This window comes from Scyliorhinus torazame, chromosome 3 (assembly GCF_047496885.1).
Source record: "Scyliorhinus torazame isolate Kashiwa2021f chromosome 3, sScyTor2.1, whole genome shotgun sequence".
In the NCBI taxonomy this organism is placed as follows: domain Eukaryota; kingdom Metazoa; phylum Chordata; class Chondrichthyes; order Carcharhiniformes; family Scyliorhinidae; genus Scyliorhinus; species Scyliorhinus torazame.
The window spans coordinates 189,036,982-189,061,256 of NC_092709.1; the positions used below are offsets into that span (position 1 = coordinate 189,036,982).

The 24,275-nt window shown below is 44.4% G+C and overlaps 1 protein-coding gene across 12 annotated transcripts in view; it reads right to left on the minus strand.

Annotated features, from left to right (window-relative positions):
* The window catches only part of LOC140408851 (amyloid beta precursor protein binding family B member 2-like), a 466,668-nt gene that overhangs the window by 191,076 nt on the left and 251,317 nt on the right, over nt 1–24,275 (minus strand). For all 12 annotated transcript variants that reach the window (XM_072496628.1, XM_072496638.1, XM_072496629.1 and 9 more), the window contains 3 exons: nt 15,543–15,602; nt 9,234–9,319; nt 9,065–9,125 (listed from right to left, as the gene is read on the minus strand). In XM_072496628.1, coding sequence (XP_072352729.1) covers nt 9,065–9,125; nt 9,234–9,319; nt 15,543–15,602 — 207 coding nt within the window. The remainder of the gene's footprint in view (nt 1–9,064; nt 9,126–9,233; nt 9,320–15,542; nt 15,603–24,275) is intronic.

Genomic DNA, 24,275 nt, shown 5'->3' on the forward strand with positions numbered 1-24,275 from the left:
GATTTCTTTGCAACATATTAGCTTTGCTCCTTAAATCCAGTGCACACTCCAGAGCATTATTGACCAATATGTTCATGCTATGCCAGCCATTCGAACATGACATTTAACATAGAAAACATAGAAAATACAGCACAGAACAGGCCCTTCGGCCCACGATGTTGTGCCGAACCTTTGTCCTAGATTAATCATAGGTTATCATAGAATTTACAGTGCAGAAGGAGGCCATTCGGCCCTTTGAGTCTACACCGGCTCTTGGAAAGAGCACCCTACCCAAACTCAACACCTCCACCCAACACCAAGGGCAATTTGGACATTAAGGGCAATTTACCATTGGCCAATTCACCTAACCCGCACATCTTTGGATTGTGGGAGGAAACCGGAGCACCCGGAGGAAACCCACGCAGACACGGGGAGGACGTGCAGACTCCGCACAGACAGTGACCCAAGCCGGAATCGAACCTGGGACCCTGGAGCTGTGAAGCAATTGTGCTATCCACAATGCTACTGTGCTGCCCTTAAGAACAAATAAATCTACACTATATCATTTTACCGTAATCCATGTACCTATCCAATAGCTGCTTGAAGGTCCCTAATGTTTCCGACTCAACTACTTCCACAGGCAGTGCATTCCATGCCCCCACTACTCTCTGGGTAAAGAACCTACCTCTGATATCCCTCCTATATCTTCCACCTTTCACCTTAAATTTATGTCCCCTTGTAATGGTTTGTTCCACTCGGGGAAAAAGTCTCTGACTGTCTACTCTATCTATTCCCCTGATCATCTTATAATCCTCTATCAAGTCGCCCCTCATCCTTCTCCGTTCTAATTTAGTTCTTGTTAAATGTGAAAAAATGGAAGCAGCACAGTAGTTAGCACCGTTTCTTCTCAGCGCCAGGGTCCTGGATTCGATTCCAGGCCTGGGTCACTGTCTGTGTGGAGTCGACACGTTCTCCCAGTGTCTGCGTGGGTTTCCTCCCACAGGTCCCGAAAGACGCGCTTGTGAGGTGAATTGGACATTCTAGATTTTCCCTCAGTGTACCCGGACAGGCGCCAGAGTGTGGCGACTAGGGCATTTTCACAGTAACTTCATTGCAGTGTTAATGTAAACCTACTTGTGACACTAATAAAGATTTAAAAAACTGAAGTTGAAGATATTGTTACAATTATGAGGTTTATAAGATTGTTGTGTTTTGGGATTGTGTCTACCTTAGCATAAATGAAGAGGGTCATGTGACCTATTCTAAAGTCTGCCTGACAGCAAGTCTGTGTGCTCTAACTGTTAAGAAATTAAAGGTAGCCCAAATAATTTTACTGGGAAGAAGGTGCAAGGTGTTTACACTTTGATAAAATGACAGCAGCCAGTGTGCTAACAGTAGATAGACTACAAGTCTCTAACTTTTCAGAGAAGTATTGAGAATGTTGGGCTATAAACAGTTGTGCATTAAACTGTTCATTTATCTCTAGATAAAAGAGAGTTGCAGTCACAAGAATAATCTGTATTTGTACCTGGACAAAAGGATAATAATAATAATAATAATAATAATAATAATAATAATAATAATAATAACTGTTCTCACAAGTAGGCTTCAATGAAGTTCCTGTGAAAAGTCCCTAGTTGCCACATTCCCGTGCCTGGTCGGGGAGGCCGGTACAGAAATTGAACCCACGCCGCTGGTATTGTTCTGCATTGCAAGCCAGCTATTTAGCCCACTGTGCTAAACCAGCTACCTACATGTGAATCACGTTGCCATGGAGATGGTCTTTGAGAGGGGATGGGCCTAAAATATCCCTGAAAACGTAACAAGGTTAGTCTGCTAGGATCCAATCCAGAGAGACAACTATGGACAGCAAGATGCTATGGATCACCATGGAGGAATTGGGGGAGGGGGTGCTTAGATTGAAAAGACCAAATTCTTGGAGAGTTGAAACAAGGCTGTAAGATCTGTTCAGCTTGCACTAGGGGAAGAATCTCTGGAGAAAATAACTCGCTGTGAAAGAATGTTCAGAGATTAAAGCCCCCAGACTGAAGTAAAAGGAAAGAACTGAAGTAAACCTTCAAGAGCTAAGGATCACCCTGGACTGGCGCTGGGAGAATTGACTGTCTACTTGAAGGACAGTGTAAAGTATATGTACAAAGTCTTGTCTTAGTTGTGTTACTTGAAAAAAGAAATGCTCCGTTGTGCAGCTCAAAGGGCAAGTCGCCTACAAAAGAATGATGCCATCAGTGGCTTTTTACAGTAAAAGTTTTTAAATGTAACATCTGGTCATGTCATTCTTTCAGCTATTAACTGGAAGTTCAAATTTAGTTTTTGCTCTCTATGGAGATCATACCAATATCAATCCTGGGTTTGGAATAAGTCAAGCCAAACAGAAGAAAATGAAATATGATCCTTTTAACTTTGACTTGGAATTCTCATTTACGATTTCATAATATGATCTTTCTGCTAAACTTGTTCTTTAGTGTGCTTTGTTTCATGCTATACTGAAGTGCCATTTGGAGACCAAACGTCTTTGAATAAATCTGCGGTTCATCTTTGAGCAATCAAAATCTCTATAGTATAAAGGGAAAGGCAAGGTAAATGAAGAACAGTGCTTCTCCTACCATAGCACTTAAAGATTCCTGTGCTGTCTCATACCAAATAGCAAGAAGTGGAAAATTGCATACAATTGGACTGCAAACACCACTTGAAACGGCATTAATTGTTTGGAAGGAGAGTCGCTAACCAGCCAAGTCTCTCACATTTGTTAGCCACAGAATTGCTAATATGGAAGGACTTAGTGAGGAGCAGCAAGTCCAGGCAGTGAGGTTAAGCTCTTCCTTTGCACCACAAATTGTTGAGTACGGACTGTACCTATGCACCAACCTAAAATGCTAGCTCTCCACAGATGCTTTGGACCTGCTGAGTATTTCCAGCAGAGGGCCAAAACCAAAGGCAATATAAGGCAAAAAAAAAAAAGGGCTACAAGTAGGCTTTCTGTAGGCACATTATTAGTCAGAGTTACGGATGGGCTGCTTAGAGATGATGGAAGCACATTTAGAATGAAGGGGAGAGAATGGCAGGAATGCTAAGTACTTTGCTTCAGGCGTCACAAAAGTTAACATAGAAATTGTAGAAAAGTTAGTATAAAACAGATAGCAAAGGTTACTACTCAAATAGAATGGAGGTTACTCAAACTTCCGGCAAATAAATTAACATGCCAGCAAATGTGACTCCCCTCCTCAAAAAAGACTAGAATAGGCTGGAAAATTATAGGTCAATTCATATTAATTGCATTCCAAAAGGTCTGAAGTAAGAACTTAAAGGTAAATCAGCTAATCCGAGCTAGTCGCCATAAATTTGTAAAAGACAAGTTGTGCTCTTTTCAAACTTATAAATTGTTTTTGAAGAAGTGAGAGAAGATAAAATATTTGATAGGATATCATTTAATCCTGTTTTGCACGGCGTTAGATTTCTGATGTGTGCATGTGCCCTTATTCAGGGTACATTATTATTCATCTATGTAACAATACAATTCTTCAATAATTTATCCATCTGGAGTGCAAAATAAAATATTCCTAGAGTGCATTGTCTTTGTACGGTTATTCACGAAGAGTAGGCATTAATATAGCCATGTGCCAAATATCAATGCAACATATCCACTTCTTTTTTAAAATAATAATTTTTATTAAAGGTTTTCATGAAATATCAATAACAAAATGAGAGAAAAAAAAAGAAAACCCAACAGGGTTAAGTACAAGACACAATCTAGAAAAGCAATCCTCCATCCCCCCCCCTGTACATAGATAATAATAAATTAACATTAACACCCCGACTTAACACAACAGGTATATACACCCCCTCAGGCCTTCCAGTGTAAATAACAAAAATAATAGTAAAGTTAAACCCCCCCCCCTCTTGACCAATGTCTACCGTTCTGCCAAGAAGTCTACGAACGGTTGCCACCACCTAAAGAACCCTTGTACCGACCCTCTCAAGGCAGATTTCACCCTCTCCAATTTAAATGCACCCTGCCATATCGCTGATCCAGGATTCCACGCTTGGGGGCCTCGTATCTTTCCACTGAAGAAGAATCCTTCGCCGGGGTACCAGGGACGCAAAGGCCAGAATTCTGGCGTCTTTCGCCTCCTGCACTCCCGGCTCCTCTGCCACCCCAAATATTGCGAGCCCCCAGCCCGGTTTGACCCTGGATCCTACCACCCTCGACACCGTCCTCGCTACGCCCTTCCAAAATTCCTCCAGCGCTGGGCATGCCCAGAACATATGGGTGTGATTTGCTGGGCTCACTGAGCACCTAACACACCTGTCCTCACCCCCAAAAAACCTGCTCATCCTTGTCCCGGTCATGTGTGCCCTGTGCAACACCTTAAACTGTATGAGGCTGAGCCTCGCGCACGATGAGGAAGAGTTCACCCTCCCCAGGGGATCTGCCCACATCCCTTCCTCAATCTCCTCTCCCAACCCCTCCTCCCACTTACCTTTTACCTCCACCACCTCCTCCTCCTGCATCACCTGATACGTTTCCGAGATCTCTCCCCCCCCCTCCCGAGAACACCGTGTCTTGTACTGTATGTGGCAGCAGCCGCAGGAATTCCACCACCTGCCGCCTGGCAAACGCCCTTACCTGTAAGTACCTGAAGGTATTCCCCGGGGGGGGGGGGGGGGGGGGGGGGGGGGGCGCACTTCTCCTCCAGCTCACCCAGGCTCGCGAACTTCCTGTCCACAAACAGGTCCCCCAACTTTCGTATCCCTGCCCTGTGCCGCCCCGAAACCCATCCACCTGTACCCTGTACTTCCTGGGGCGAACCGGTGGTTCCTCCGTATTGGGGTCCACACCGAGGCCCCCACTTCCCCCCTGTGCCGCCTCCACTGCCCCTAGATTTTGAGGGAAGCCGCCACCACCGGGTTCGTGGTAGACCTCACTGGAGGGAGCGGCAGCGGCGCCGTTGCCAGCGCCCCCAGACTCGTACCCACACAAGACGCCGTCTCCAGCCTCTTCCATGCAGCCCCCTCCCCCTCCTTCACCCATTTGCGCACCATCGTCGCATTGGCGGCCCAGTAGTACCCACAGAGGTTGGACAGCACCAGCCCACCCCTATCTCTACTCTGCTCCAGGAACACCCTTCTCACCCTCGGAGTCCCTCGCGCCCGCACGAACCCCATTATACTCCTTTAACCCGCCTGGAAAAAGCCTTTGGGATAAACACGGGGAGGCACTGGAACAGGAACAAAAACCTTGGGAGCACCATCATTTTGATTGACTGCACCCTACCCGCGAAGGACAGCGGCAACGCGTCCCACCTCTTGAACTCCTCCTCCATTTGCTCCACCAGCCTTGTAAAGTTAAGCCGATGCAGGGCCCCTCCAGCTCCTGGCCACCTGGACCCCAAAATACCTGAAGCACCTCTCCGCCCTTTTTAGTGGGAGCCAATCCCCCTCTCCTGGTCCCCTGGATGAACTACGAACAGCTCACTCTTCCCCATGTTGAGCTTGTACCCCGAAAAGTCCCCGAATTCCCTAAGAATCCTCATTACCTCCGGCATTCCTCCCACCGGGTCCGCCACATACAGCAGCAGATCGTCCCCATGCTCCTCCCCACCCCGCACCAACCCCCTCCAGTTCCTCGACTCCCTCAGTGCCGTAGCCAGGGGTTCAATCGCCAGTGCGAATAGCAGAGGGACAGGGGACACCACGGTCTCGTTCCTCGGTGAAACCGAAAGTACTCGGACCTCCTCCTATTTGTGGCCACACTCGCCATCGGGACCTCGTACAGCAGCCTAACCCACCTGACAAACCCTCCCCAAACCAGAACCTCTTCAGTACCTCCCACAGGTACCCCTACTCTACCCTATCGAAGGCTTTCTCAGCGTCCATCGCCACCACTATCTCCGCCTCCCCCTCCTTCGCCGGCATCATGATAACGTTCAAAAGCCTCCGCGCGTTTGCGTTTAACTACCTCCCCTTCACAAACCGTCTGGTCTTCATGGATGATCTGCGGCACACAATCCTCAATCCTCGTGGCGAAGACCTTCGCCAGCACCTTGGCATCTACCTTTAGCAAGGAAATCGGTCTGTAAGACCCACATTGCAGGGGATCCTTGTTCCGCTTCAGGATCAAGGAGATCAGTGCCCGGGACATCGTCGGGGGCAAAGCCCCCCCCCACCCCCCCCTTGCCTCATTGAAGGTCCTGACTAACAGCGGGCCCGACAGGTCCATATATGTTTTATAGAATTCGACCGGTGCCTTCCCCGCCTACATGCTTCCTATCCCTTTGATCAGATCCTCCAGCCCAATCGGGGCCCCCAATCCCGCCACCAGCCCCTTTCCACCTTTGGAAATCTCATTTGGTCCAGGAAGCGGCCCATCCCTCCCTCCTCCCGTGGGGGCTCGGATCGGTACAATTCCTCGTAAAAGTTCCTGAAGACCCCATTGATGCCAACCCCACTCCGCACCACGCTCCCTCCCCTGTCCTTAACTCCCCCGATTTCCCTAGCTGCGTCCCGCATCCAAAGCTGATGTGCTTACCATTATGTACCTACCGCCATTATCTGCCACAATGCTCGACGCCTCGAGTGACACCTTCTTTCCCACCAAGATCGCCACCCCTCGATTTTTGGCATCTAGCCCCGAGTGAAACACCTGACCGACCCACCCTTTCCTCAGTCTTACCTGGTCTGCCACCTTCAGGCGTGTCTCCTGGAGCATAACCACATCCACCTTGAGCCCCTTCAGGTGCGCGAACACGCGGGCCCGCTTAACCGGCCCATTCAGTCCCCTTACATTCCAGGTTATCAGCCGGATCAGGGGGCTACCCGCCCCCCTTTTCCGCCGACTAGCCATGACCCCTCCTCGGCCAGCCACGCGCCCGCACCCCACACCCGGCCCATTCCCCACAGCGGCATACCCCAGTCTCAACCCCCCCACTCGCTCCAGCTGCTCCTTGACCATAACAGCAGCAACTCGATTCCCCCCCACCGGCTAGGACCCACCTAGCTGATTTATTCCCCCCATTGCACTTCCGCAAGTCAGCTGACTCCTGCTGACCCCGGCCACTCCCACCTCTCCTTCGACTCCTCCCATTGTGTGGCACACCCTCCTCTCCCACTCCCCATCTATAGGCTCTCCCCCTCCCCCTTCCATTCTAAGCACGGGAAACAACCCTCACTTCCCCGCCTTGGCCCCACCCCCTCCAGTCTTCAGCGTGGGAAAAAGCCCGCGCTTTCCACCTACCCGGCGGCACCACCTCTGACGCAGCTCCTTTTACAGGCCCGATCCGCTCACCCCCGACTCGGGCCTCCCACTCCCCCGCGGGGCCCCCATCTCACCGCCGTCCACCACCCCGGATCCGTTTACCTACCCCCCTCCAAGAGCCCCCGCGACCAACCCAACCGAAACAGTGCCCAACCCGCCCCAACAACCCTCACCGACGCGAAAGAGAAAAACACAGAAAAGGAAACCCGGAGCAATACAAAGGACCCCCCCTCGAAACAAAATAAACATAACATATCCACCGCAGTCCCCAATCGCCCATCCCGACCCTCAATCTGGGTCCAACTTCTTGGCTTGAACAAAGGCCCACGCCTCCTCCGGAGACTCAAAATAATGGTTCCGGTCCTTGTAGGTAACCCACAGTCGCACCGGCTGCAACATGCCAAACTTCACCCCCTTCCTGTGCAGCACCGCCTTCGCTCGACTGTACCTGGCCCTCCTCTTCGCCACCTCCGCACTCCAGTCCTGGTATATTCGAACCTCCGCGTTCCTCTCCTTCTTGGCCCATCTGAGCACACACTCCCGATCGACGAACCTATGGAACCTCACCAGCACCCCCCGCGGAGGCTCGTTAGCCTTGGGCCTCCTCGCCAGCACTCTATGGGCCCCTTCCAGCTCCAGGGGCCCCTGAAAGGACCCCGCTCCCATCAGCGAGTTCAACATGGTGACCACATAGGCCACCACGTCCGGCCCCTCCAGCCCCTCCGGGAGGCCCAGAATCCGCAGATTCTTCCGCCTCGACCGATTCTCCATCTCCTCGAACCGCTCCTGCCATTTCTTGTGGAGCGCCTCCACCTTTACTGCCAGGCCTAAGATCTCGTCCTCATTGTCAGAGATCTTTTGTCCAGCCTCGCGGATCGCCACCCCCTGGGCCGTCTGTGTCTCCAGCAGCTTATCAATAGAAGCCTTCATTGGCTCTAGCAGGTCCGTTTTAATATCTCTGAGGCAGCGCTGGATACCCTCCTGCTGCTCCTCTGCTCACTGCATCCACGCTGCCTGGTCTCCGCCCACCCAATTTTTTCTTCTTTCCTCGCACCTTCTTCGGGTCCACCACCACCTTTTTTGTCGCCCCGCTCCTAGTTGAAGCCATATACTGACGGGGAGCTGTTATAAACTCCTTCCCACACTGGGAAACGTCGAATAAGTGCCGTTGGGGGCCCTGAAAAGAGCCCAAACGTCCGTTTTTGCGGGAGCCGCCGAATGTGCGACTCCGCTTCGCATAGCCGCAACCGGAAGTCCGAACACATCTACTTCTTAATGTCACGTGATTCATTAACTCTGGAGATTGGCTCTAGAAGTTTTGTTCGAACTCAAAGCCACATTTTAAAAATAGCTGAAGATAGGAGCAGGAGAAATGTCTAATTAGTGAAAATTTACTTTTTGAATCTCAGCTCTTAATACTTAAAAGAGGATTAAAGGGGCATTCTGGATAACAGGTTGAATTGTACTGAACCCTGAAATCCACCAACATTCTCCTTTTACAACTTTTTCGAGTTTTTTAATGAAATTAGAGGCGGTCATCTCATTATCATAGAATTTACAGTGATGTTACAGCACAAACCATTAGTAGGCAACTAAATGCTGAAGAACTTTACTGGTTGCACACATTAACAGTGAATAACAGCAATCCCTACATTGTGCAATAGTAGTGAATTAAATATAGAACATAGTTGCCATTAAAAAAAACAATCAATAAACAAAATATTTCGCACAATAATTGTCCTGACAAAGAATCAATTTGCACAAAGATTGATGTCAAAAAAGAGTTCAAAAATGGCTCGAACCAACACTGACCTTTGCCTCTGGGTCACTGTTGATAGTACAGGAACCATCTTCCTCGGACTGTGGTACTGTTCTGTGGAGGCAATTGGAAGTATCAGTATTCAAACAAAAAACAATGCAAAAGGAAGATATCAATGCACTGCAAATTTCATTAAGCTAATAATTGAATATTGTTCCTTACCTCAATTTTAGAGAAGCATAGCGCAGAGTTGCTCCCTCAAACTCTTTCAGACTTGGGTCTGGGTTCACGGAGGCAGCATGGAGATCCTGTGACAAGAGAACTCGGTCTTAACTTTAAAGAAAAATTTAATAAAAATCTGGGCCATTTGAAAACTGTGACCATAATTTTGAAATTTTGGGGTCAGTTACATTCACCAAGAAAAGTTATTAATATTGGGGAATGGAACCCTTATTACAATTTTGATATTCAAAGTCAGCATCAAGAACTAGCAGGCACAGCACGTATCACAAAGGAACAAACTTGACAACGGCTTCTCCTACTGAACCAGGAACACATTTTTCTGCTTTTCACATCAGTCATCCTTCTGGCCTCTGAATGAGATTGCTAATTTAGGGTCAAATAATAGAGTTTTATGCTGTGGGTTCATGGTTACTGGGTACACACAGATCCTCATCTTACACAGCCTTACAATCAGCAATTATAGGAGACCTTCAACTGTAACAAGGGTAGGAATTGGATTCCAATCTGAATCACAGTGATGAAAAAATTGTCTAATAAGCCCACTATGTTACCCTGTTGCAAATCGTACTATATTCTCTTACCGGCCCCGGGTCACTGCCCGTGTGGAGTTTACACATTCTCCCAATGTCTCACCCCCAAAACCCAAAAGATATGCAGGATAGGTAGGTGGATTGGGCACGCTAAATTGTCCCTTAAACTGGATAAAAAAGAATTGGCACTTTAAATTTAAATTTATTTTAAAAAGTTCCCAACTCAGAATGAAAAGGTGGTGATGTGGTTATGTGGTTTTCACAAGAAAAATGCACAGTCACATAGAGCACCAAATGGAGAATTAACAAATTAAACCAGCTTCCAGTGGTAATGAATCTCTGAGACAAGGCTGCTCATAACTTTGGCATTAATTGGCAAATCTCATTCAGGGAGGCCCCAAGGCTGAAAAATGCGTGAAACACAACAATTCACACCGATGCAGTTGGAATATTTTTCCTCCGCTCTAGTTAATTCACTCTGCTGAGATAGATATTGTGGGTTTTTTCCAGACCAAGTACATCAGTGTAAAGATTAATTCTGAACAATTGAGGGCGAGGAAAAAGGCATTGATTAAAGTGCCTAGACAGCAGAGGAGTGCAGGATAAGAGAATATGCTATGAGATCAGGTGGGAAGTTAAAGCGTAAGTAGGAAGGCAAAGAGGAACTATGAAATTAAATTATCCAGGAATATAATACAAAATACTTTACAGGCCCAATAATAAAATAGGACAGTTGTGATGGCAAATGGATAGACAGGATAATACTGAGTAATGACAGAAATGGCCAAAATATTGGGGGCAGCACAGTGGCCCAATGGGTTAGCCCTGCTGCCGCATGGCGCCGAGGTCCCAGGTTCGATCCCGGCTCTGGGTCAGTGTGGAATTTGCACATTCTCCCCATGTTTGAGTGGGTTTTGCCCCCACAACCCAAAGATGTGCAGGCTAGGTGGATTGAACACGCTAAATTGCCCCTTAATTGGAAAAAAATGAATTGGGTACACTAAATTTATTTAAAAAAAGAAATGGCAAAAATATTAAACAACTATTTCACTTTGGGTATTTACCAGGAAAATAGAACAGGTAGATATGGCATTGAATGATGAGATGAGCAATGAGATAAGAACATTAAAATAAAAAAGGGTAACATATTGAACAGACTAAACAAACTCAAACAGGACAAAGCCCTTAGTACAGATGGACTGCAATTACAAATCTGAAATAATGTAAAGAAGAGAAAGGAAAGGCATTAGAACTAATATTTAATAGGTTAAGAAAAGTTGTAGTACCGGAGGACTAAATTTAATTCCTAAATTTAATAAGGGGGACAGAGCATGTCTACGGAGTGATAGGCCAGTCAGCTTAACAATAGTGGTGATAAAAATAATGGAATCCCTTCTAAAGGAGGGAATAGAAGAACATCTAGAAAAGAGAAATATAAATGAATAGTCAGCAAGGGTTTCAAAAGAGAACATCCTGCTTGAGGTTTTTGAAAGAGGTCAGAGAGAGAGAGAGAAATGACAGCGGTAAAGCAGTAAATGCAATTTATCTGCATTTTCAAAGGTTTCTGATAAGATGTCTCACACAGGCCAATGAGGTCAGAGAATGTATCAGGGGACAGGTGGTAGAAGAGTTTGCTGGTTGGCTTCAAGACAGATGGCAGAGAATGGAAGTGAATTGTAGCATTCAGCACAGCAAAAGGTGGGAAGGGGTGTTCCACAAGGATCAGTGTTGCGACCACTGCTGCTCACAATTTACACAACAGTTGGACTTTGGAATCAAAAATGCAATTTCTTAGTTTGCCAGTGACACCAAACTGGGGGATAATCAACACTGAGGAGAATTGCAAAAAATTGCAGGAGGACATTATTAATTTGCTGAATGGGCACACAATTGGCAAGTGAAGTTCAAAAAAGATAAGATGTGAGATATGACATTTTGGCAGGAAGAATAGGGAGGTAACGTATTACTTGGAAGATACAAGGCTAGATGGTTTTTTTTGCAAGTTGACAGAACGACTGTCGCTTCCACTCGCCTTGAATTCATCAGAAAGTACTCGATTTTTCTCCTTTCCTTGGGAGTTAACACCTTGAGCCAAAAGCAACATCTAGACAGGGACTGACCCCTCAAGATTAAGATCTAGTGCTCTTATCGACTGTGCTATCAGGGCTCCAAGGAACAAAGGTATCCTGGAGCACAAATACATCAATCATTAAAAGTTGCACCACAGATGAGCAAGGCCACTGAAAAAATGCAAAGCATTATCCTTAACCTCTAGACGGATAAGATTATAAAATGGGAAAGATATGTTAAACCTGTATCGAACCCTGGGTAGATCACACCAAGTACTGCATACAGTTCTAGTTGTCATAGAGACACTAGAGAGAGTGGCAAGAAGATTTACGAGGTTGATATCTGAAATATGTGGGTATACTTATCAGGAAAGGATTGAAAGGTCAAGTCTCATTTCTTTTGAAAAAAGGCAGCTGAAGGGTGACCTATAAAAGACATTTCAAAATCACAAAAGGTTTTGACCAAGAGACTGTTTCCACTCATGGGGTAAAGCACAAATAGACACTATGAATATAAGATAATCACCAAAAAAAACCAATCTGAAATACAGAGGAAAGTTCTTTACCCAAAAAGTGGTGGGAATATGGAGCTCGAAACCATAGGAAGTGGTTAAAGCAAATCGTACAGATGCATTTAAGGGGACAAGCATATGAGGGAAAGGGGAATAGATGATTGCGATGATAAATTTGGATGAAGAGATGATACGAAGAGGCTCGGGTAGAGCATAAACACTGCCGTGGACAGGTTGGATCGAATTTCCAGGATCTGTGGCATAAATCATGTGTAATTTGTGACAAAATGTTAACTTTGGCACAATTCCCCATAATATATGAAACTAGATGCAGTATCACAAATCTTAGCATTTTAGGAATTGGATAATAGCGGGACATCTTTAGGAAATTGAATGCTCCGGTTTAATCCAAACCACTCATTTAATCAATATAAAACTAACCTCTTCAAATATGGAAGGGAGCTTAAAAATATCTATCAAGGCACTGATCTTTATATTTTACCCACTGTTTCAGTTCAGACGGAGTTTTGTGTAACTAGAAATCCGCATTGTGCACTCTGCAGAATTTAGTGTATCCGCTCTAATTCCTGATACAGTAGAAACAGAAATACTCCCAAACCTAACAGGCATCCTAACTCCCATGCCGTTAGCACCATTTCCAAGTATGTAAAAGACTCACTGTAGCCATGGCAAAAAATTAAGTTGTAGTAGAAAGGAATGACTTTAACACCATGATTATGAAGGGAAAATGTAAAGATTGCAGTGTATTGGAACAATGTGTTTGCAACTGTGGAAAAACAAAAAGTGGAGTTCGGCAACTAGAAAGACAAAATCAACATTTTTTACTATTCATTAATTCCCCAGTTAGCCTGAACATTAATAAACAATACAGGCCATTTTGTTTTGGAAAATGTTTCAGAAAGTGATAACAATTTAGGTTTGTACTTTTGAGATAGCCTCTCGGGGCAGCACGGTGGCACAGTGGTTAGCACTGCTGCCTCACAGCACCAGGGACCCGAGTTCAATTCCAGCCTTGGCTGACTGCGTAGAGTTTGCACTTTCGCCCAGGGTCTGCATGGGTTTCCTTCGGGTGTTCCAGTTTCTTCTCTGCAGGGTAGGTGGATTGGCCATAGTAAATTGCTCCTTTGGTGTCCAAAGGTGCACAGAGTAGGTGGAGTTCTGGGGATAGGGCGGAGGAGTGGGCCTAGGTTATGGTGCTCTTTCAGAGGGTCAATGATACCCGATGGGCCGAATGGCCTCTTTCTGTATTGTAGGAAGTCTATGGTTCCTTGCAATCTGCATTACCTGTTACTGTATAGAATTTTAAGTGCTTGATCCAACGGCCACACTGCACCCAAAAAACAACTCGCTATGGCTCAGAGTGGCGGTTGAAAGCTGGGAGATCCCACCACCAGGATCTACCTAGCTTGCAACGCCTCGCGAGATCCAACGGATTCACCCAATTCACCTCAGAGACCTCGGATGAGCTCCCTTCAACACTGCTCCCCACAAACGATGACCAGACGGAGCGGCACTTGTGGGGTTCTCCCAGCGGATCAGAGGCCCCCATCTGCATGCCCTTTGGGCGGGGTGGTGCCCTGGCACTGCTGATGCCACTGGGTACTCTGGCTGTGCCAGACTGACAGTGCAACCTGGATGCCAGCCTGGCACTGCCAAGATGCCCAGGTGGTACTGCCAGCTTGCATGGACACTGCCAGGGTGCCAACTTGGCATTGTCAAGGTGCCCAAGTAGCATTTTGTGCACATCCGCGTATTCAGGCTGGACACTATGAGTTTTGGGGGGTGCGGGGAAGGGGGCCCTACCATATTGCGTTTGGGGGGGGGGGTTAGGGATTGTTTCGGGGGCCTTGGAGATCAGGACACCATTTTCTCTCACTACAATGGGGAGTTCCGGCGAGCAGAGCTCCCACTGTGCAAAACGGGGCTGGATGTGACCTCGGCCGCACGTTAACCATTTAGGTCCCTTATTCAACATGAGTCACATTGAATAGGATGTGTCTCTCAGCACTGCGAGTGCCAGGATACACGTGGCTAAATGCGCTCGCTTGAGGATTTTGTTCTCTTTGGAGAGAATCACACTGTACGTTAGTACACAACAGACAAAAATGATGGTAACTATTGTTTGCAACTTAGAATCGTAAACATAAGTTAGCTACTTACAAAACCTACTTTCATCATGTTGTTTTATACTTTAAAAAAAATTAATAATCTTTATTGTCATAAGTAGGCTTACATTAACACTGCAAGAACTTACTGTGAAAAGCCCCTAGTCGCCACACTCTGGTGCCTGTTCGGGTACACTGAGGAAGAATTCTGAATGTCCAAATTACCTAACAGCACGTCTTTCGGGACTTGTGGGAGGAACCCGGAACATCGAGAGGAAACCTGCGCAGACGCAGTGAGAACTTGCAGACTCCGCACAGACAGTGACCCAAGGGGGGAATTGAACCTGGGATCCAGGCACTGTGAAGCAACAGTGCTAACCACTGTGCTGCCCTGAAGATGTTTTATACTGTCTCATGCACAAACCTTTTTTGCTTTTTTTCTGGTGTTTCAATCTACAGAATTGATTTTATATAAGCTCCAGGGGGATACAGTCACGCATAAATCATGCAACTTATTTTAAACACCAACCTGTAATAACACTTTGGTATCCAATCATTTTTTATTTGAACCATTTGCCACAGCACACATCCAGGAAAAAGAACGGGTTAAATATTTTGCAAATTAATACAGTCACAATTCTTCAAATCCTCGTTGCGAAAGCCACATGAAAAAGTTACAAGACACTAATATTCGTATAAACTTGTTTGCCCATTCAAAGCACAGCAAGGTGACAGCTGCCATCACAGCATGTACTGAATGTGTAAATGAACAGTTGATTGCATTATATAAATCAAAAGAAACGGAAGTATTTTTCTATCACACATTATTTCATCTCCATGCACCTAAATCCAGTAAAAGTTTGAAAATTTACAAGTACCACATTGGTATTTTGATTTAGTTGGCACGTCAGTGCTATGTCAAATGGTTACTTTACCTGCTGCTTAGTACATATACTCAAGTTAATTTGGATATGAAATTCTATTGGAATTATAAAAAAATAAATGTCTTTATAAAATATGCTAGCTGGTTAATATTTCATAAAATACTTGCCTTCCAAATGTCACTATTTATCTTTCCACCATTCAGTACAGCAAAATCAGTCCATGGTTTCTAGATATACAATTAATCACAAAGGAAAAAACACATATGCATAAAAATAGAAAAAGGACAAGGTCAGCACAGAAAAGCAGTTAGTGGATCAGCTTCTACATGCTACAGTAACATTTCTAATAAACATTTTAAAAGATTTGTGGTTTACAACTTACCAACTTACCATGTTTACAATCTCATGCAACCAACTCTAAACTAAACACACACATACAACAGAGCAATTTACTACGAATAAAAGAAAAGGAACAAAAACTTGCATTCATATACACCTGACTACATCTCTTCGGAACATCTCCTAGTGTTTCACATGGTGAAGTGAAGCAATTTTGTTATAGAGGCAGATGTGGCGGTTACGTTGCAGACCGCATGATCCAAAAACAGTAATGATAGAATTACCAGTTAATCAATTTTTGGTGGTGATGGTTGAAAGAAATGTTCACAAGGATGCTGAGAGAACATGTACTTTGAATAATGCCTGGTGATTATTTGGGCTAAAAATTCAATAAGGCCTAATAATAGGCACAAGGGCTGTGATATATGATTAAACCACGCCCCTTGAAAGTAATGCAGGCAGCACTCAGGCATTGTGCTGTCTGCTCACTGCCATAATTGTTGCTTGCAGCCCAGCCCTCAACACACCACTGAGTGACTGCATGCTCAGCAGGGGACCCAGGTTCATGCAAGGCCACTGCTAATTAAAGCCAGCCTGCACCTTTTTTTAAATTTATCGGGCATTCTGATAGCAGCATCTCATTGAACTGTCTGAGAAACAGATTAAGAACTTTCTTGGTAGAGTTAAGAAATAGAAAAGGATATAAAACTCGACTGAATAAAGTATATAGGCAGTTGTGAAGTAATATCTGTTCTTATGTCCATCTTATTAGACATACATATAACAAAAGGCAGAATAGTATTAATGGAGGATTTGAACTTCCATTTGGATTGAGATAAGCTGACCAGTAAATGTCACAAAGGTATTGAGTTTCTTGTTTGTTTCCAGGTTTTCTGCAGCAAACTGTCTTTGAATCAACAAGGAGACATGTCATGTTAGATAGCAATCAGTAATGTGCTTGGTGGGTCATAAACACTTATCTAATAGCAATCATAATATGACAGTGTTCAACCCAATGCTTGGAAGCAAGAGAAGCAAATTCTGAATTGAGGCAAGGCAAATTCTAATGGGAAGAGACAGAAACGGTCCACTGCAAATGGGACAAATCTATTAATGTGACAGGTCAAAGGGAGGTGTTCAAAACAAATTTGTTCAAAACAAACATGTGATGAGGAACTAGTTTACATCCTTAAAAGGATAAAACCTCTACATGCCAAAAAAAATAGCACAGACATCTAAAAAGGTAAGGGGAGACTAAGACGAAAAAGTATGCAAAAAAACAAAAGACAGCACAGATTCTGGAAATGGGAAAGATACAAAAAACAAAGTGACAAAACAAATCATCACTAATGGAAGGAAGGAATAAAAAAGTTGCAAGGGATATCAAATACAACTTTTTTTTGCAATTCAGCAGAGAGAGAGAGATCAGGAGCAAAGTGGACACCTTGAAACACAATAACATTGACATTGTCCGCCATTTCCTATTTTCATTGACATGTTGAGTAATTCTGCATCAATATTTACAGCAGAGGAAGAAGTCTGCATGCCAAAGTCACAAATAATATAATGCTGAATTCGAACAGGAATTCCCTAAAATTAATGTGAACAAAATAACAGTAACAAAGAAAACAACGGCCCGAAAGAATTACAAATCCCAGATGGTTTTCATCTCCATGGTTACGGTTCATTTTGATTGAAAAATTACACATCGATCCATTGTTTGAAAAGGGTGAGAAAGTGAAACCAGGGAATGATAGACTGATGAGCCGAACATCTGTTTCAGGGGAAATAGTAAAACTGTAATTAAGAATAATGTGACTGAACACTAATGTCGCCTTGAAATTTTTCGGCTGGTCAGAGAGCGTAGAGGTTGCCCCACGCCTGATGAGTTTGATTTACCTTTTTGATGTGGTGGCAAGAGTTATTTAAATGGACTTCCAAATAGCATTTGATAAAATCCCTCATGGTCCCTAACTAAATACTTAGCTAAAGGTGAAGCTCAGAATATTGAAGGCAAATTATTGATCTAGTTAAGAAACTGACTGGGTGGATGTAGACAGAGTTGTGACAATGGGCAGGGAGCCTAATTGACAGAAAGTGACCAGTGATGTCCCCAAGTGTTGCAATATGCCTTAAAGGGATAGCATCAGTAGAAAGTCATGTGATCCAGTCTCAGTTTCACTTTAGCCTGTGAGCAGAACATAGCGCACACAGCTCTTCAAACTTTCTATCCATGTATATATGTTCTCATGTGCCTATTCGAAATAGATGAACTCGCAACACGTTTATGTAATCCCTCATGAGCAATAGCTGTCTTTATATCATTATAAAAATACAACTGTAAAGATCTATGTTGGGGCCTCAACTAATCTCCATCACTGACTTAAATGGTGGGATAGTGTCATGTGAGAGTACCTTTAAGAAATGGGTGTTTATAAATGGGTATGTATATAAATATCTGTCGTGAGAGTACCTTTAAGAAATGGGTGTTTACGACTGCAGTGATGTCAGAGAGTGGGTGGAGCTGGGCTGTTTGTCAGCTTTTTACTTTTGGTTTTGAGCAGTATGCAGGGTATGTTTTAGTTTCGTTTTCAGAGCTGGATAGCTGCAGTCACAGCCAGAAGGTGTTTGAATCTCTCTCTGTAATCTAAAGACTGTAAATCGATCCTGGTGATTTAAAACTAATAACAGTAGTGACTTTAACCTGATGTGCTTCTGGTAAAAGGTGTTTTAAGTCATATGGATGTTAAAAAAGAAAGCTTAAAGGTTTACTTAGTGTTGTATTCTTGGGGGATGTATTTGAATTAATGGTTGCTAAGATGTTCACTGTATGTTTTGAAAAGGTTAACTTGAGTTCATAGAATTAACATTGTTTCGCTTTAAAAAAAAACTTTTCCATTTCTGCTGTACCACACCTGTAGAGTGGGCCGTGTGCTCCCCATCCACAATCTATTATAAGTTGTGGGTCAGGTGAACTTCATGATATACTTTGAGGTTCTCTAAACCCTGGCCCATAACAATAGGAACAACATATCCAAATATGCCTGCGCCACAAAGATGAACAGTATGGTAAGCAGTATAGATGGGAGTATAAGATTGCAAAGAGATATTGACAGATTAAATGAATGATTAAAAACTGTGACAAATACGGGCAACATGGTGGCGTAGTGGGTTAGCCCTGCTGCCTCACAGCGCCGAGGTCCCAGGTTCGAATCCCGGCCCTGGGTCACTGTCCGTGTGGAGTTTGCACATTCTCCGCGAGTTTGCATGGGTTTCGCCCCCACAACCCAAAGATGTGCAGGCTAGGTGGATCGGCCACGCTAAATTACCCCTTAATTGGAAAAAAATGAATTGGGCGCTCTAAATTTATTTTAAAAAACTGTGACAAATGGATTGCAATGTAGGCAAATGGGAGGTCATCCACTTTGGCACAAACGGATAACAGAACAGAGTACTTTCAAAATAGTAGAGGTACAAAGGACTTTGGGAGTCCAGGAACACAAATCATTAAGCTGTCATGAACAAAGTGTGTCCAACAGTTTGATGTAATATGCCAATAGGGCAATGTAATTTAAGTAGTGTGTGGGTGAAGAACGGTAACATGTTTTCCGCTTTTGTGACTAGTTTGCTATTCATTTTCAGCCTACACCATTGGCTGCAGCAATAGAGAGAGAAATGTATAAACCTCGCCCTGTCAGTACGCAGCCTCTCCATTGGTACGGGTGGCACGGTAGCACAGTGGTTAGCACAGTTCTTCACAGCTCCCGGGTCCCAGGTCCAATTCTTGGCTTGGGTCACTGTCTGCGTGGAATCTGCACTTCTCCCCATGTCTGCATGTTTCCTCCGGGTGCTCCGGTTTCCTCCCACAGTCCAAAGATGTGCAGGTTAGATGGATTGGCCATGCTAAATTGCCCTTAGTGTCCAAAGAGGTTAGGTGGGGTTACTGTGTTTCAGAGACAGGGTGGAGGGGTGGGCTTAGGTACAGTGCTCTTTCCAAGGGCTGGTGCAGACCCGATGGGTTGAGTGACCTCCTTCTGCACTGTAGATTCTATGATTTATCTTTGCCGCCTCATGGTGATGCACAGAAACTGGGCTCCAAGTGGCTCAACGCTAAAGCTTCCAGGGAACTTGGAGGAGATTTGGCACCCAACCATGCAGTACACATGTGCACAACCCTGGCGCTCATGAACTAAACTCCCAGCTCCAGTGTTGTGAATGCCTCGGCAGAGTTGAAAGCGAGTAAACCCTGACAAAAGATCTGGACTTGAACCCAAAGGCAGCTTGATGTCTAAATATGCCATCTTTCCAGTAATTCCTTCAATCAAGGCAATGCCAAACATAGTGCTTCGCTATTCCTTCGGACCCAGCAGGGAGGTCAAGAGGAAGACCCTGACATTTTGGTAACCCAGGGTCTCCATAAAGTTTTCCTGGGCTTGAGTCTTGGACAGGACACTCCAGTTTGAGTGCAGAACATTAACACAACATGAGAGGCAGCAATTATGAGTGATAAGTCCAACTCGATTGGGGTAGCGAATGAGTGCTATGGGCCGTCTCTGGCAGGGGCAAGAGGCCATTTTGTCCCACAAGTTGAGCAACCCCCGACAAGTAAGGTGCTGACCTGCAGGGTCCATCTGCTTGATTGGGTGTTTGGAGCCTCTGCTCAACAAGTGGACAAAATCTATTCCACGAGAAAAACAAGCAAAATTAATAAAAAGATGCCAACTATTTGATTGACAAGTTGGAATGTCAGGGCCAAATGCACGAGGCTGACAGACAACTTGCAGTGAGATAACTTGGGAAAGACATCTGTGATTGACATGGAACTTCATAGGCTGAACACTGACATTGTCTCCCTACAAGAGACCAGGCTCACCAAGAGTGAATCGCTGAAAGAAAAACATTACACATTAATCCAGCAGGGTAAGAGCTGAGAGGAAATGCATGAAGAAGGTGTGGGCTTGGTTGAAAAGAACTCGGTACTCTCAAATGATAGAAGTCCCACAAATGGTTCAGAATGTGTTCTCTCCATCAGTGTCAGTTAACTTCATCAGTATCTATACTCCAATGCTGTGCTCCACAAAGGAGGTAAAAGATTAGCTCCATAAGGAGCTTGTCACAGCTATCAGCAGGATCCCCAAGTCAGGACATCTTCAGCTACTGAGGGATTTCAGTGCAAGAGATAGTGCAGAACATGAGGCATGGCCTTGCCACCTCAGACACTGTGGTCAGGGAAAAGATAAATCAGAATGGAGAGGGACTAGTTTTGTTTTGCTGCTACTGCAAGCTTTGTGCAGATAACATCTTTCAGAACAAATCATGCCACAAATTGTCCTGGAGACATGAAAGATCAGGGCACTGGCACCAGCTGAATCTGATAGTCACCAGATGTGACTCTGAACAGCATTCTTAACACATTCAGCTATTACAACATTGGTTGTGATTCAGATCTCTCACTGGTGTGCACCAGGATTAGGATGCAACACTCAAATATTTTTTTCATTCAAAGCACAAATGGCATCCTGCTATCAATATCAGCCATTCTGCCCACCCCAATAAAAAACAGCAGTTCTTCAACGATTGAATAGCCGCCCTCTGGTATTCCCACAGAGCGCAGAAGTGGAACAGAACATACTTCAAGACACAATTTACTATACTGCATTCTCAATGAAAGGGAAGCAAGAGTGCAAATATAATGACTGGCACTCAAGTCTAACATCACTTTGATGGAACTTGTCACTAATTACAAGAGATCTGAGCGAGAAGATGGAATATATTAAGATCTGCTTGAAGTAAAGTCCACAAGACTGCTAGGCAATGGCCAGATTGCCTAAATATCCATTGACACAGGGCTCGGGGCATGTATGAAGGGATCAAAAAGGAACAGATCCGTCAGCAAAGAAAATGGCTTCACTGTAAAGAAAGATGGGGAGGTCATCACCAACTGCAACACACAATTGGAGAGACTGGTGGCACATTACTATGAGGTCGTTTTTTTATTCTCGCGGACTGTGTAGAGGTGTTCCGCAAAGTGGTCACTCAATCTGCCCTTTTTTCTAAAAAGGCATCAATAAATAAAATATCTTTCAATCATTGTCCTGACAACTTTTTAAATCTTTTAATACCCAGACTGTGCTCAGAGATTATTAACAGAATCATGATCTGCCCACTCTGGCTGTATGTGCCGCATGTTTGAGATACCCATATTATTACCCTCCACAATATAAGTGGTTATAGATCCTGCGCCATTTTCTTCCTCAACCTCCTCCTCTCGTACCAGGACCAGCAGCATGGTAGAATTTCTGGATTTCAGTGTTTAGCTTTGCATGTGCGGTTGGAACAAGTTGCTGTCAATTTCACAGAGTAATGACATGAAAGTTGACATTTTCACAAACAACGTGGAAAGTTTCGGTATCATTACAACCAGAAAATCCAGGCAATTACGTTCTAAAATGCAACTAATCTAGTTCTGTGTTGTTGACACATCATATAACTTTTATTGTCAAAAGAGAGCTTTCAGGACCACAATTTCATTTTTCTTTTCTTAATGTGTGGGCTAATGGAGTTTGAAAGCTCTTTTTAAAAAATCAACTATCTGGTGGTAAGTTAGCATTAATATCCAACGTGTTACTCACCCACAGTTCTGAATAGCCTAACACATTCAAACTATGGAAAACTACCTGTTTTAGAAATGCATCCTCCAGTCATGAGAGTTTCATACCAATATTTGTCATGCACACAACACAATCAGTGCAACAGATATAGATATCAAACCAATTGTTGTCTATTAGGAGATTTGAGCACCTGAGGCATGAGGAATGTCATGTACAAGTTATAGCATGTTGTCTCTTAATTTGATATCTGAAGGATCTTATTGAAATTGCAGGTCCTAAATTATCCAGGTATCATGGATAGAACAATCCTACATCACAAAAGTCACATCCCATCCTCTGCAATGCCTGCGTCAGAAAAATAAGCCAATGCTCCTACAGGGATCCTATTATTTGACAAGCTGAAAAAATAGTCAAGCTGAGCACCTCAGTAGAGCAGCATATAGGTGGTACCTGAAATATCTAAAGTATGCAAATGCAAAATAAATTGTTTGGAGCGGTCCTTCCGAAGCAGGAGACTAAGATTTTGTTTGAAACACACATGCACGTATCCCACAGATGTGGCTCCTATCCACATAAAAAGACAGTACCTGCTAATTGCAGAAAGATCTAACTGATATCAATGGCTTTCAAGGTCCGTCTCTTAATTGCAACAGACTGGATTTCTCTCATGTGAAACATGTAGGACAGGTGACAATAATACAGGAGATCAACCAGCAGTGCCAGTCTAAGGGGAACCCATTTGTTTTCCCCTTTATTTACTTTAGACCTAACATCTATTGCAGTCCTCATGAACAAACTGGAAGCTATAAAAGCAAATGGATTTTTATGCAGGATATGACTCCAGTTTCAACACCCACTTAAAGATAAATGAGAGACTAAATGAATGTAAATTTGATGCAGAGGGGAAAGTGGTGTTTTATGATTTTTTTCTTTGCTTTCTAACTTTTTAATTCTTCAGAGAGCAGTCTTACCCTGCTGCAGTAGAAGCTACAAAGAAGAGAGCTAATTGGTAAATAGTGGGTAAGGTCGGGTAAGTATTAACTACTTTTATCGCTTATATTTTTAAAGGTCTTTTTGTGGTTTATAGTTTGCACGGGCTAGATTTTGTAGTAATGAGGACCAGGAAAGGAGGGCCCTAGAGTCATCGATATTATCTGATATTAAGCATCTTCCAATGGTTTACTTTAAAGGGGTAACAACATGGCAAGGAGTTCAAAGCCATGGTGTGCTCCTCGTGCTGAATGTGGGAAGTGGGAACATTTCTAACCAGCATGTGTGTAGGATGCATCTCCAGCTGCGGCTGGGGTGGAGAGTATTGTGAATAGCATGTATAGAGAGGTGGTCACACCGCAGGCTCAGACCCAAAGGCAGGAAGGGAATGGGTGACCACCAGGAAAAGCAAGAGGAATAGGCATGCAGGGCAGCAATCTCCTGTGGCCATTCCACTGCAAAACAGATCGCTTAGGATACTGTTGAGGGGAATGGCCTCTCAGCGGAAAGCAGCAACAGACAAACTCATGGTGCTGTGGTTGGGTCTGCTGCAAAGGGAGGAGTAAAAAGTGTGGGAATGTAATAGTTAAAGAGGATTCACTTGAAAGGGGAATAGGTAGGTGTTACTGTGGCCACAAAAGAGACTCCAGCATTGTATGTTGCCTCACTGGTGCTGGGGTCAAGGATGTCTCGGATCAGTTACAGGATATCCTGGAGATGATGAACAGCTGTGGTACGCATTAGTACAAACGTTTTAGGTATAAAAAAAAAGGGATGAGGTCCTAAATGCAGAAAATAGGGAGTTAGGAAGGAAGTTGAAAAGTAGACCTTAAAAGGTAGTGATCTCAAGATTACTACCAGTGCCATGCGCTAGTCAGGGTAGAAGTAGCATGATGTATCAGATGAATGTGTGGCTGAAGAGACACTGCGAGGGGGAGGGTTTCAGATTCCTGTGACATT